The following is a 15,126-nucleotide window of genomic DNA, read 5'->3' as shown; positions in this document are numbered from 1 at the left end:
AATCGGTGTTCTTGAGCGGGATCAGACTTTCAGGAATGACAGCAGTGAACAACTTCAGTTCACCAAGTTGCCAGCGAGTTTAGTGTCAGTCACACTGGATTGCAGAGTACGCTCATGGTGACCAGAGGAACAGAAGGTGCTGGCCACCCTCTCACCAAGGATGACCGTTTTCGTCTGGTGTTCAGAGTTTCCATCATGTCTAGCACCATTTGAAATCGGTTACAATGAGGAGAGACCATCAACGGAGCGTTTGCTTCAGCAGCTGCATGATGAGCTTCCTTCAAGTGCCAGAAGATGGCAGCATTGAGCTGGTTATGGGTTCCTTTTTGTGAGTCTGTTTGCTCTTCTTGACGATTCAGTTTCTTCTTCAAGGGAAAGACACACCAGGTGAATAGGGTAAAAAAGACAAACCCCTCTGTAAAAACCCTCATAATATGACTGAAACTGTAAAGTTTTGTGTATAAGTGTTACTGAAGTGGAGACTTCTGGCTCAGTTTTTTAAGTTTCCTGAAATTAAATATGCAAATTTGGCATTATCTAATAGTAACTTTTAGTAAATTTAGGAGAAATCTATAAATGAAATATGTGAATAAATAAACGTGTATTTTGGATGTTTTTTAAAATAAAAATATAAGAAATTGTTTATTTGTCTTTGATATGATTAATGTTCAGTTTCAGTGTGTTTTTGCATTCTTTACTTGTCATCACCGTGACTGTCTGGTTTTCAGAGAGACAGAAGTTTGGCATCAACTACCGTAAAGTGTTATCGAACCATTTCTTAATATAACCCGACTGCAGAGGCAAGCATTTTGAGTTTTTGCACTTTAAATAAAATAGGACATTGAACAGGAAGTTGGCAGAAAAAAACCAATAATGACTCTGCACTCAGTTGCCAGTTTATTATGTACACCTAGACAAAACAAATACCACAGACCTGTAATCAATCCTTTTCTGGAAGGTTATTATTTAGATTGTGTAGTTAGAGAGGTGTTCATTCAACTCTAAGGTCATTTTGGAGTTTGTGCTGCTCTTGAATTATATTGCATTATGCTGACAGGTGTTTCTATTATTTTGTCCATCCCACTTTGAGCCAAATAACAGAAACATCCCTCCCAGTGTCCCTGTATGTATTTGAGCATAAATATTTGTGTAAATGACCAACAACACTATAGCAGTCGCTGTGCCAGCAAAATCCTTTTGCAGGTGATATGTTGAGCATTTTGCTGCATCGCTGTTATGAAGTTTAGATCTGCCATCACTATGAGCATCATTTGACTCTGAAAAGTCTCCTCCTCAATCCTCAGCCGACATTTCCTCTAACAGGGCCCACACAGTCGTCCACCACAGCATTCTAATGACTCCCCACTACTTTCTAACCTTCTCAAATGGAGCGATGTTGGGGAGCCAAAGCTAAATTGAAAAGTCTTAAATTACTTAATGGCTAGCCTTGAAAGGGGGGAGAAATCTCCCTCAACAGCATGACCTTATTTATATCCCAGGAGTCAGGAGAAGCCAATCTGGCGAAAAGGGCGAAGATTTATTCTTAGAGTGTGTTGCCATACCAACAGTAAACAAGAACATGCTCTATTGAGTGTCTTTTGACTTCGGAGCAAATGTGAGTCACAAGGAGTGTTTCCGCAAAGAAACATGTCATAGTCAGCAGCATCATCATCACCGTCAATGCTTGATTGCACCCAGTTCTGCTTTGACTTGCCCTGTCTGCTTCACTGGGATATGGTTAGGTGTGACTGGTATCCTCGGTTGCATAAACCGTTCATTCAGAATTTTCCTTCAACATCAGCAGATGTGGTAGGAGGACGGACGAAAGCACAGATGGGTCATAGTAGACATGAAGATTTAAAGTAAGACTGTGGCATTTAAAAAAGAAAAAATAGCGTGTTAGTTATTGTATTTATCTCACAAGCCAATCAGAGCAGACTGGGCTTTTTCTGGAGGCGGTCTTAAAGAGACAGGCGCTAATGGGAAGCGTTTCCGAGGGTGAATACAGGTATATTCAGACAGACTGTACGAGTGAAATAATGTATTTTTTGAACATTAAATCGTGTAAACACATTCTAACAGAAACCTAAAATACAAGTATGAACCTGAAAACGAGCATGATGTGTCCCCTTTAACCTTTGTTACGACCGGCTCGGAAGTCGCAACACAAGGAGGGACACAACACCAAGTTAGATTCAGAAACACACGGGTGCCAGTTTATTACAGGACACATAAACCGTAATGTGCAAATCTAACTGAAGACCAGGGACTGGTGCCAGGCAGACGAGAGAGAGCGAGGGCGGAGCAAGGAGGCGCTTATGTAGGTAACCCACATCTTCATCCAGGTGCCCTCAATCACTCGTCAGGGAGCTGCACCTAGAACTCAAAAGACACAGAATACACACACATGCGCACACACACACACACCCAAGCACAAACACTCACAGCAGGACATAGAACCATCCGTAACACCTTTGGTAATCAAAAACTAGTTTGTGCGGAATGTCGTCCAACAACGTCTAAAGGCAAACGTGTCTATAGTCAACACTCAAAGGCAAGGTAAAAATGGTGACACGCAATCATGGGTTAAATACAGGCATAACAACGCACACCTTCAGACAATCTTCCCTGGAAGGCATACACAGTGTGGCACACATTTGCACACACAAAGAGTGACAGAAATGGCTAAATAATGAAGTGGGGGCTGCGTGAAGTGGGTGTGAATGTCAGATTGTCGGTTTCACAGAAGTTACAGAAATTGTCTGAAGCAGCCGATGAAATTCCATCGCCGGAAAAGTGTGAGCGGAGGGGTTGAAGACGCAGCGCTAACCATCCGACAGTATACCTCCTTTATTATACATTTGATGTTATTTAATAATTGGTACTTTGAGTGAAAAAGGCCGCTGTTCAATAAAAGTTTAGTCCTTAAAAATCAGAACCACAGCTCAACACTGACATGTAGTTAATGCGCTCATTGTTAGCGATACATCTACACTGTATATAAGTATAAGTTGTGTGAAGCTCAAGTACAACCAACAATCCATACTGTTGAAGGTGCTTACAGTAAGAGCGGCTCTATTAAAAGCATGTAAACATTTACTTTGAGATCCCTGCGCCGCTGATGGTATTCACGCTCAACATCTGTTTCTGTTCTAATGCTGAGGCCTCAGTGGGAACCATTTATGTCTTGTTTGTCTTAACTTTAAAGATCTCCATCCGCCCTACTCACGAGAACAACTTTAAAGAGTCCTTCACCATCGAGTGCTTTCATCCTGTTTCATTCTCCTTTTTTTTCCCCTCCACGAAGCAAAGTCAGTTGTGCCATAGCCGCTCACCACTTACCACACTGTGCGTAACTATGGAAGTGATTCACAGATACATAAATCATAAACAAAGCTGCGTGTGACACAGCATTCTCCAGTCGTGGTTCGTGTGTAATGCCACAGAAAAGTGTTATAGCCTGAGTTGTTTACAAAGTGTAAAAGTGCATTACTTCCTCTGAGATCCGCCCCCAGTCATGCTTTAACACGTGGCTGGAGCGGGATAAAGTTGAGGGTCTCATGGAGGGCTGGCGGGCAGATTTCCTCCTCCTTGTGCCCTGACACACGATAAAGACTGATGATCATGGTTTCATGATCTTGAAATGTTAATATTATGGGAGCCAGTTTTAACATCCAGCTGTGATGCATTGTATTTGATTGTAAACTTCCTCAAAGAGAGAGATTGATTTGGTAACTTAGCTAAGAACGAGCACGACCCGTTTTCTGTGCGAGTACATCCCGGTATGAAACACACAGGCCTGGTAGCTTCAGCGAGAAACTTCACTTCTGCCCCTTTTGCGTTTGTAGTCTTTCAAATGACGTATTTTCACGGTCTTATACTTCAGCAGTTTGATGACAAACAGTTAGCTAGCTAGCGCGCCAAGCTAACGGCGGTATTGGTGACGTATATTGTGCGAGACAAGAGATGTAGTTCACTGATCGGTTAAGTGATTATAGCACAAATCTATGACAAACTTGACGACTTTCCTAAGGAGCAAAATGATCTTTTCCACAGACAAACATCGTGTAATTCATTTAAGATGTAATTCAAACAGGATATGACTTGAATCTTCCAGCTCACCTCCAGCTTCATCTGGTCATCAATGTCCTTACCAAATAGTTCATACCAGTTTATATCAGAATAAATTATTTTCCTGCTCCGCGAAGCTTTTTGTTCATTTCAGTTCAAACATTTAGTTCATTTAATTTTGTATTTATGAGTAAAATGCTTAATGGGAGGGGTTACAATTCTTTATAAATGTGCGAATAAGTACCTAAAAGATGCTTATCCCTGCACATCATCTTAATAAATATACATATTGTATGAAGGGCCACAATTGTTTCTGAATGCATAATGAAAATCTCATCTAAGTTTTACAACCACATTATGGTGTTTTTATTTGTTTTACTGTACAGCATAAACGTATCGTGTTTTAGACGAGTCTCAAAAGTGTAACATCGGTGTCCTCATCGTTTCTGAAGAGCCGTTAAATGCACAAAGTGAATTCCTCTAATAGGATCCCATCAAAGAGGATGGACATGTCATCACCATGTTCCTGTCCTTCTCAAACAGGATAGGGACTCATCAAAACCCAATGGAAAAAACACCCCAAAAAACAGCAGGTGCTGAGTGAAAGATTCGCATTGTCACGTGAAGGCCTCACAATTCGGAACTTGGATACTTTTGAAAATGCCTGATTGGCGTACAAACAAGTTCCTGACAGCCCGATGTTTGGGAGATACGTGTTTTTCAAGGTTGTCTGACAGTGATGACACAATATGAGCTAGGGTGGGTGTGGTACTGTACTTGTTCAGTTGAAAAACAGGCTTTAAAAGAGGAGGAGAGATCAATGCTTCTGACTTTCGAGGGTGGAAAACTTGCTGAGACAGGGAGGACACCCGACGTATTTCCTGCTGTCACTCTACTTCCTCTGGTGAAGCCACTGACAAAAGACTGTTGGAGCGATAGAAGAAGACCAGTTAAGCTGGTTATTCTGTGATATAAAAATAGTACACTAACTGGCTTAAATGTACATTGTTATTTAATTGTACTACATCACCATGGTTGCAAAGCTGGATCACTGGGCCAGAGCCTGGTGTGTGTTGACGGGGAAACCACAGTGTGGACTGGAGGGTGACTAAGCTCTGAGCAATGAGTTTCATATGCTTGATCTCACAACATGTATCTGCCTGTGTTCATGTGTTTTTGTTCACCTGGTTCTGTTGTGGTGTTTTGTTGAACAGATAAAGCTGGTGATATTCTCCATTTTTAGCGATGATAGTGCAGTGGCTCTCGGGATGGCAGCGCCGGGCAGGCGGGCCACCACTTTGGTCGAGACTGAAATGATTTAATACTAAATACTTTAAGACTTATGATTCAATTTTCACAAGCCCATGTACTTTGTGTTTATCACTCATTAGCAAATATTTGCATGGTAACACACTAAACTAAGATGTACTGGCATTTTCCTCAAAGCACCCAAATACAGCCTCACTGAGTCTCACGGGTCTTGTTTCAGTGTGTTGTGTTGTTGTCTCGCTTCAATACTTTCCAACAGCCTCAAACCCTTTCAGACCAAGACGTAAATTCTCAACAACAGGTCACACATATGGACAAAAATAGGGCAAAATAATTTTCCAAAACAGCTGGGCACTGGGGTTTTCTAACAAATGATAGTCAAACTGGAATAAATTGCGTTATTGTGGGAAAGTACTTTCCGTTGTGGATTTGTCACGATACTGAGTTCAGCTCAGTGATGTGGTTTTGAATAGTTTTCAAGCAACAATGGTTTAAAGTTGCTAAATTTGATATTTAGTAGGATCAGTTCATTGTTGGTTTTGGTCTTTTCATGGTATCTGTTGACAATAAGAACAATATAGAATATCTGCAGACTTCAAAATAATTGTTTAAATTCCACAGACAAATGCCTGAAGCTCCAACATAAAAACATCAGATGCCATAAAAGGTTTTTTTCTTCTTCGTTCTTTATGGGGGGAGGGGCTGGGTTTGGAAGATGGTTGATGGACTCCACAAAGACCACCACTGTTGTCAAAGTTTGTCTGCGAAAAGAAACCCTCCTCTCTGGTACTCCACATAACTACGGTGAAGAGTGCACATCCTGTTTATGTTTATGTTTTTCTTTTCCAGAGGATTTCACAAGTTCATTAAAGCATCGTTTCATTCCAGCTAAATCTCAATCACATACACTCAAGCAAACTGTAAAACTTGACCAGAAATGATTTAGTTCTTTTGAAGTCGACACAAGAAATCCCAAAAAGGCCGACTCAAAGCCTCTGGCACTACAACAGACCCGGGTACAATGAAACAGTGTAACCACATTTCATCATGGGGGTTTTCTCTGTACTGGTCCACACCCCTGCCAGGATTAACAGCTTGATCCTTCACTGCTGCCACCACTGAGAATGTAACCATTGAGTTTTTACTTTATGGCACAAAAACTGCTACTTTGCAAGTGAACAATGCTTTAATATGTGCTCCAGGAGTCTTTTTTTTATTAGAAGCTTTTCCCCTTTTAAATATTATGTTGACTTACCTATATTTAACATTTACTTTGTTGACACTTCTTTCAGATCTGGTAGTTGCAGTTTGATCTCAAATATAAGGTTTTTCAGCGATGGCTGCATTAACAAAACCAGCCTGACTCACTTATCAAATGTGCTCCATTCAGTTACACATTGAAGGTCAAAAACATGTTGAACCCTGTCCTGAGAATGTCCCCTCAATAGAACAATAGACAGTGTCAAAAAGAAAGTCAGGGGGCAAAGAATGCAGCTGATTGTATCTTTATCAGTCGCCACTTCAGTCTGCAAACTGAATTCACCACATTGTGTTCCTCTTGAATCACCTTTTCATGAGTCCTCCAAACAAAACCGCACATCTGCAACACTTCGAAAGCAATAGACTAACTAACGAAGATGTTTTGACAAACTTCATAGCACACGGAGGCAATGTTTAGGAGTTCATTCCAGTTTATTACATAAATAATGTACAAATATTACTATAGTGGCATGAGATATTTACAATTATTCAAACTAATGTGGCAATAAAAAATCATTTAAATTAAGATACTTTTACATGTTTTATTATCTGCAATTTGAAGTGAAATATGATTTGAAGAGAGTTGCCCCCCCCCCCCCCCCCATCGACTCAGAGAGGCACTGCTGCAGTTGATTTGGCACGTCCCTCCAGGGTCACAGAAGCCCCGGTCCATTTGCAGAGCTGGCATCGACAAGAAATGAAGAAAAAAAAGCGGTTTAGTTTGAGCTTCATTCACACAGTGGTGCAAAAATAAAATGGGAAACAGCACACCATTCATGCTCTTCTGGCATCATTTGTTCTATCTACTTCATGCTCCCACGTACGTTAGCTTCATTCAGAGAAGTTAATGAACAAGTAAACAATTCTTCAATATATTTTTGGAGGTATTTTGCTTGTTTTATGCCAACATATCTCTTGATAACAGTAAATACACAGGAAGTGACAGGTACCTTAGTCAGGCAGGCAATCTAAAGATTTTGGAACTGTAATAACTCAGGCTTCAGGTCCTCTCTGGTGTCATATGATCTATGGTGTCATCAAATAAGGAATTTGTGTCAGAATTGTTGAGTTATTTTTAATGTTAAATTGTATTAGTTCACCATATGGGGTTTTATTGCACACTGAATTAGTATTCCAAAATGTTAGTTTTAGTCATTGCCACTTTGAGTGAGGAAAGTTTTTTTTTTTTTTAATTTGTAAAATAAGGTTTAACCTTGAATCAAATAAATATGTGAAGCATGCACATGATTATATGAGATTTATGTGTAAGTAAGATTTCTGTGGCTGCGTCTGAGCTAATTGGTTTATATCCAAGTAACTTTCCCGAGATGAATATCAAGTTGTTGTCTTTTGTCTTTTTTTTGCGTCAAATTCAGGTTACATGAATATCAAAGGTAAATTGTCACTTCAGTCACAGAATGTGTCGGCCTGTTTCCTGTGCGTTTCATTGAACTGAATCATTGAAGACATCCTCATTCATTCCAGCATGAACGGAATTTTCTTCCTGGCTCTGACTTCCAAGTCACAACCGCTTTTATTAAAGGATTTCCTGTTGACTTTCCTCATTCCTCAGCACAATCTACATTTCCTCAAACAGTTCCAAAACTAAAATGCAGGTGAAGAAATAAAGCTTCTACTAGGTTAGTGCATAATACTTCACTGCATGCTGTGTTTGTTCACAGAAATATGTGCTCGTATTGACCTACTGTGCATTGAGGTTCTGAGAGTACAAATAATAAGCTATGGTAAAAACAGCAGAAAGAGCAAAGGGGATACAAAGCGTAGTCTAGTATGGCTCATGCATTAAAGAGTTAAGAGTAAAATAATGGATCTCACCCTTTTCTCCTCAGAAGAAACTTGTGTAAAAACACCGCTACAACACACACAGCTGTAAAGAAGATAATTCAAAAAAAAGATTTATTGTATTTTGCATTTCAACTGCAAAACTTAGCTTTAGTTTGACTTTCAAAGAGGAAAAATAGTACATTACCTATTGAGACGCATATCACACTGACTATAACAGGGATATACTCTGAAAGAAACAAGCACAGTTAAATGCAGAGTATAAATAATGACTCATGTCAACGTCTCGAGAGCGCAAATGAGAGTGTTGATATCAGTTTAATATGAAGCTACAGCCAACAGTTGGTTTGGTTAGCTTAGCTTAGCACAAAGACGGGAAACGGCTAGCCTAACAAAATGCCCCTACAAGCTCCTTTCAAAGGTGTAAAAACACATTTCCCCACTTTATGGAGGTTTTGTGATTTTATGTTGCTTGTGAGCAGTAGCTTCTTGGAATCTTCGCTGGTTGCCTGGCAACTCCTCAGAGCCAAGAAATAGCCTGGCCCATTACCCCCAAATAAAATGGTAATTGTTGTTTTTACACTTCAGTTCATCCAAGTCTCTGCCAGAGAGCAAATACGCTTATTCCACAAAAATGCTGAATTATTCATTAAGTTTAATTTGTTAGTTAAAGTATTTCAGGAATTGTCTTTACAGGGTCAGCTGACCGTACTGATGACGTTCATTCTCCTCGTGAATGGTTTTGTATACAGCACAGGAGTCATTATATTTCTACTACTGCGCTGCCTATAATTTCCACTATCTATTATTTTCCTATAAGGACCAGTACTAAATCTCATGTTTGACCAGCAGATCCGGTGCTTATGCCTTAAAGGAGCCATGGGTAAGATGTAGATACCTGCTCCAAATAAATAGTGGGGAAAGTATTTCACCCCGATACTAAATCTAAATTTACAGTCATCAGTTACATAAAAAGAAAAAATAACAGAAAGGTAAGAGTTAAGAATGAGTTGTTTGCTCGTTTCTGCCACTTTGGCTTTAATCCAATAAACAAACACTGTACCTTCAAAGTGACAAGCCCATCGGGGCCGTATCGGGTAATTCATAAAAGACACAACGGGTAGAAGTCTGGAGTTGTCTAATCAAACTGGAGTTGCTTGGGAAGCATCTGCTCATGGGAGGCACAGTATAAATAATCAAAGATTCAAACTTGACGACAGCTTTTTCACGAAGCTATTCAATACCTGGAAGTGAAGATGATGTCGTCGATGTCTCAGCGGTTGTTGTGGCGTTACCCGCAGCTGTCGAGATGTCTCTGCCACCTTTGAACAGAGAGATCAGAGCGATTCTTAGTTCTCCTCAAGCTCGGACGGGATAAAAGTGATTCGTCAAGCTGAGGAAGCAGTTCCTCGAGAAGCATGCACATAATCCATTCACGTGCTGTGCCTAAAAGGGTTTTCGACTTAATTACGCGCAGATCGGCTTGTTCAGAGACACTCTCCTGTACCTTGTACTGAAGGTGAGACTGTTGGTGTCGCACTGGTTGTGACGGTTTTATCTCTGTGAGCTGTGAGTGTGGCAGACGGATCTGTAGATGTGGACACTTCTGTGGAAAATAATCATTGTCTTCAAATATTTGTACCGCCTTCAAATGGAAGCAGTGGTGGCTGGAGGAAAATTTTCTAGGTAGGGCCATCCTATCAATTTCAGCAAACATCCCAGAATGATTTAATGCAAAAAATGAAAGTATCAAACACGCATTACTACTTTGCAGTTAAATATTTAACATTTATTCCAACACGAAAAAAAGCAGTAAATAGCACTTATATAATATAATATAATATAACATGTTTATGTATTGAGATGCCCCTATGGACCTTGTTATTGGAGGTAAAGATCAGGAGAAGTAAACATGAAATGTAATTATGAATACTGATGTTAAATTAAGCTATGATGAGTTTCCACTGTTAATTTAACATCTCAATTACATGTTGATGCCTCCATGACCAAGTTAAGCAGATGAGACTGAGGACAACTATGTAGAAGAAAAGATGTTCACTTTGCCTAATATGTAGCGTGACAGAGTTCTCCATGTGTGTCCTGGTGTTCTCATGTTTCCTTACCTCCTCATCCCTCACTCCCTAACTGTCCGTGCTGGATCTGTCCCCGTTGTTTTAAAAAGCTAAATAAGTTATTAGCATGACGTCATCTTGCTAGCCAAACCTGTCTGGTGTTCAGCTAATACAGAAGCTTCGCATGTACTGCTTCCCTTTCCGCTAGTCTGCTGTCTGATTGTGAGGTCAGGCTGATCTGATATCAGCTCTTTGGCCTGCAGAATCTCCGCCAAAGTTCTCCTCTCAAACGAGACCTGGAGGAGTAGTGCTCACGCTTGTGCGAGCTCATCTCATAGAGAGATAATTAAATATCAGTAATTATCTCTCTATAAATGTATATACCTTGTGCTGGAGGTGTAGATGTTGGTGCTGGCACTTTTGTTGTAGTTCTATCTTCTGTTGTCACTCCTATGAATAAGAAAACTACTGAATTTATCTTGAAATAAGTACCGTTGATCATTCATGAGATTGGTGATGGAGCATGCATATATATATATACTGTATATATATATACATATTAGTTTACATGCAGAATGTAGCCGTGCCATGCTTCTTGTTCAGTTAACAATTTACTTCCCACACAAGCCTGGTGCCCCGCAGTGTTCAACCATCCGCTTGTAGAAAACTACACTCAATGTGGGTGAAGGACACATGATCATTGACCAACTCCCTAATGACAGGTTGCTCTTTGGGTCAGTTGACTGTTATGCCATTAAGGAGGGTGTAAGTGTGGCAGTGACAGTAAACAAACAACTTGGAGTCAGCACAGACATGAACGGTGAATAGAAAAATCTTGAACACTTCATAAAAGAGCTGGGGTTAGTGTCTAGAGAGGCTCGAAGGCTGCATGTTCAGTGATTAACTGACTACAGTACATTACAAACATGTTGTTTGTTTGGTTACTGATCTCCCAAGCCTGTGTTTATTAAGGATCCCATTATTATTTAATACACCCATATGAGGGTATTGCTCTTGTTCTTCGCTTACATTTCAAATAATGTGCTTTAACTGGTGAATGCAATACTTTTCACCCTCAAACTCTCATGTAATTCATATCTGAATGTCCTTGAACACACCATCCTGGATAATTGAGAACAGTTTTTCTCACCCAACCAGTCTAGACAGGTGTTGCCCAAGGTTTCTACCCTTTAAATGGGATTTTATTCTTTTCGCCCCAGTGCTTGCTCATGGGGGAATGTTGGGTCTCTGTAAATGATAAAGCTACGGCCAACAGCTGCTCTTTGTGAAAAAGTGTCTCTAGATTACTTCTGTTATGATTATACGCTAAACACAATACAATAAATTAAATTGCTGTGGATGGAGTGTGCTTACCTTGGCACGCGGGAGGCCGAGAATCGTAGTCACGAGTTTCGCTGCACACAATGCTGTCATTCCCAACGAGGGCGTATCCTTCGTTGCAGACGTACTGTATGATTTCTCCGTATTTCGGGTCATCTTCAGAATCCCACGAGTGTTTGCCATTGGTCACTGTACTAGGTTTTTTGCACGTTACAACTGAGGAATCAGACAAACAGGTGTTTCCACACGTTCTTATCACAAAGTAATTTGGACTGGAAAACAAATAATCCATATTTTTGTCATATTATGAAATGTGCTGCTAAGTCCGAGGAAAGCGAGGAAGAAGAACGTCACAAAGGGGCAAACAAAACCAGTGCTGCATCAGCATTTTAAAACGACAGAAACAGTCTTTTCAAAAATAGCTTTTGTTGTCAGAAACCATTGTTTTATTGCTGCTGGTTTGGGCTTCTTGAAACACAATACAAGAGACACTTACTTTTACACCTGGATTTTCGACTCCACCCGGTCGCATAGCACTGCCTGTAGCTTGTTCCGATGATCTGGAATCTGTTGAAAGATGGAGGGAAATAAAGCAGGACTGTTTATTTAAGGAGAATTGGATACAGCCAAGGTTTTGTAATGCAACGGAAAGGTAATTTTGAAACTGCATTCTTTCGGAGCTAAGTCAAGAGGTATAAACAATTACCTCAGTTTTGGCAAAAGAAAAGCCACGTTTCTAATCAGTGAAACCATAACGTAAGACTTTATTGTGACGGCTCTATCTGTCTTTCCAGACTATTTTGTTTTCTTCAGAGACCTTGACTTCATCTATGACTGTTTGCCAGCAGCCCTTTTTGGTCGACAACTGTTGGCAGTACAGCAAAAAGAGATGCTTTGTATGTATGTAAATGACATGACTATGTACTGAGGGCGCCCATTGTGTGGTCATTGGAGCTGCTCCATGCCGCCTCTTATTTCAATACATTTATTTTCAAATATAATTCAACCAAATAGCAGTGAGCTTTTATATTTATACTCACCCTTTGTCACAAACTACTTTTATAACAGCACCGAACAGGGTACCGTCGCTGGTATTAAAGCTCATATTGAGCTGAGGGCTAGGGGGACCACAGTCTTTCTCTGTAATGCAAACACAAACAACAGAACATTGCTGCTGGACTTTAAGGCATGCGGTATGAACTCCAAACACACTTTGATGAAGGTGTCAGTAATTAAAGAAGACAGGACTCACTTTTGCAGGAGAGATCTGGTTCATTCCAATTGTTATTGGTGCAGGTTATGCTCCCAAAGCCACTTTCAACAACAAACCCATTAGCACACTCTAAAGTGACGACCACACCTTCTGGAAAATCATTCATCAGAAGTGCTTCGTTGGTTAAGACAATGTTTTCCCTTGCCTGAGGTTTAGGACAGTCGGCTGGAGAAGAAAAGAGACAAAGAGTCAAAATCAGTTGATAAAACAGTTCACCTGAAAATCTGTAATGCGATGAAATAAACAAAAATATAAAGAAAATGTCAGATTTACAATTTAGGCTTTTATAGAGATGATACAATACATGGGATAATGTCAAGTGTACTAATGCAATTCTAAACGTTGGTAATCCATTAAAAATACTCGTCAGATTCTCACTTTCTAATAAAACATTAAGTCTGTAGTTATAAATGTTAATGCACGTTAATTAAAGGCTTTTAAATGTCAGGTATTCAGTTATAAATGTTTATAAATCGTTAATTAAGGGTTTTTAATCCATCAGGTTAGCAGTTATAAATGTTAATAAATCATTAATTAAGTGTTTTTAAATGTCAGGTCTTCAGTTATAAATGTTAATAAATCGTTAATTAAGGGTTTTTAATCCATCAGGTTTGCAGTTATAAATGTTAATAAATCATTAATAAAGGATTTTTTAATCTAGCAAGTCTTTTTTTGGTCCAAGAGGTTCTCCATAACCTGATCAACTGTGTGTACAGTCTACAGTCTACATTGGCATCTTCATATAATGGAGTTGTCTTATCTCTGACTAACCCACAGACTATTTCTTAACTATTCAGGGAGTGCAGATTAATCTCTAGCCTTGACAGTTCATCTCATGCCCTTGGATAGTCATACGGAGACAAGAACGCAGCAGGTCCCTACTATTCTATGATGTAGTCTTATTCACTCAGCGGTCACTTTGTTAGGTACAGACCTCCCAAAACATTCATCAAAGATCAGAATGTATCAAAGATCAACATTCTTGAAAATGTGTAAATTGAACTATTACTGAGGTTGTAGTTAAAGGTGGTGTTACCTACAATAGGTGGTGTTAGACTATAATACTGAAAGGTGTTTCTAATTTTAGTTCTTTCCATTGAGTACAACACTGACTCTGACCCCAATGCTTAAACATGTTATTAAATGAATTAAAACACCTATAGGTAAACAAAAAAAAATGAAAACAGGCACCATACAAGCGTGCAAAGTGTTGTAATAAAGTGGACACTGAGTGTATAATAATATTGTTATTTGTTCATGTTTTTTACTCAGGGATCTAACGGAGTGAATTAGTAGATAATTATTATTTGTAGATAAAAAAGTTTTAATCAAGGCATGTATAAGACTAAACAGTAAGGAACATTTATTTTTCTGTGGAGTCGACATGAAACGCAGGCTGGCTGTATTAGCTGGAACTCTCATGTGACTTGGTACGTTGATAATTATCTAATTAAGCAGACGGTGATGTTAAACTGACCTGCTGCCTCCACGACGAAGAGGTACAGTAACAGCGGAAACTTGACTCGTCGCCGTCCACAGGTGTCCAGTAAAACGTCCATGCCGGGCTGCAGAAGGAGACTAAAGATCCAGGTTCTGTCTCTGTCAGTCCGAGTTCTCCTGAGACGCGAGCCGCTCCGCTGCCGGTCTACAGTGCTCCTCCCTGAACGCACCAACACACTACTATCCATTATGTGTGTCAAGTTAACTGCACTAGTTAGCATTGCAGGAAATGAGAAAAGAATGGCCCTCTTCATAAAAGCAGTGACATTTTCCCCCAACACATATATTTAATCTAAACTAACAACAAAAAAAGTACTATTTAATTACAGAGAACACACATTTCGTATTAATCTAAAACATTAACGTATACATATTAATATACACACATATGTGACACTCACCTGTAGGTCTTCTTGTATTCCTGTAGGGTTGATTGGATTTTAGTTTAGTTTGTTTTCATTGTTTTATTTCTTTTCTACCTCTTTCTGTGTCCTGATGCTTGTTTATCGATTCAACTAGCTGTCTGGGAAAAAAACA

General features: G+C 39.6%; 2 protein-coding genes across 6 annotated transcripts in view; both read right to left on the bottom strand.

Moving 5' to 3' along the window:
• Positions 1 to 7,194: 7,194 nt before the first annotated feature.
• On the bottom strand, positions 7,195 to 14,909 carry LOC116396834 (complement decay-accelerating factor). 5 transcript variants are annotated; one of them, XM_031871728.1, is made up of 12 exons: positions 14,567 to 14,909; positions 13,069 to 13,254; positions 12,857 to 12,956; positions 12,313 to 12,383; positions 11,850 to 12,032; positions 10,860 to 10,925; positions 9,911 to 10,009; positions 9,648 to 9,725; positions 8,591 to 8,632; positions 8,437 to 8,488; positions 7,551 to 7,626; positions 7,196 to 7,281 (listed from the first exon to the last, which is right to left on the bottom strand). In XM_031871728.1, the coding sequence occupies exons 1-11, from the start codon at positions 14,841 to 14,843 to the stop codon at positions 7,569 to 7,571; spliced, it is 1,212 nt and encodes a 403-aa protein (XP_031727588.1). In that variant the 5' UTR covers positions 14,844 to 14,909; the 3' UTR covers positions 7,196 to 7,281; positions 7,551 to 7,568. The 5 variants fall into 5 exon arrangements, with proteins under 5 accessions (XP_031727590.1, XP_031727588.1, XP_031727592.1 ...); XM_031871730.1 differs by lacking the exon at positions 7,551 to 7,626 and having other exon boundaries at positions 7,195 to 7,281; XM_031871732.1 differs by lacking the exon at positions 9,911 to 10,009.
• A 122-nt stretch (positions 14,910 to 15,031) lies between these two features.
• Positions 15,032 to 15,126, bottom strand: part of magi3b (membrane associated guanylate kinase, WW and PDZ domain containing 3b) — a 125,379-nt gene continuing 125,284 nt past the window's right edge. Inside the window, exon 22 of the mRNA XM_031871725.1 lies at positions 15,032 to 15,112. The gene's annotated coding sequence lies outside the window, so the exon portion shown is untranslated. The remainder of the gene's footprint in view (positions 15,113 to 15,126) is intronic.

This window comes from Anarrhichthys ocellatus, unplaced genomic scaffold, assembly GCF_004355925.1.
Source record: "Anarrhichthys ocellatus isolate YVR2014 unplaced genomic scaffold, GSC_Weel_1.0 scaffold60, whole genome shotgun sequence".
In the NCBI taxonomy this organism is placed as follows: Eukaryota; Metazoa; Chordata; class Actinopteri; order Perciformes; family Anarhichadidae; genus Anarrhichthys; species Anarrhichthys ocellatus.
Note: the sequence above shows the minus strand (reverse complement) of the source record. Positions and strands in the feature narration are given on the sequence as shown.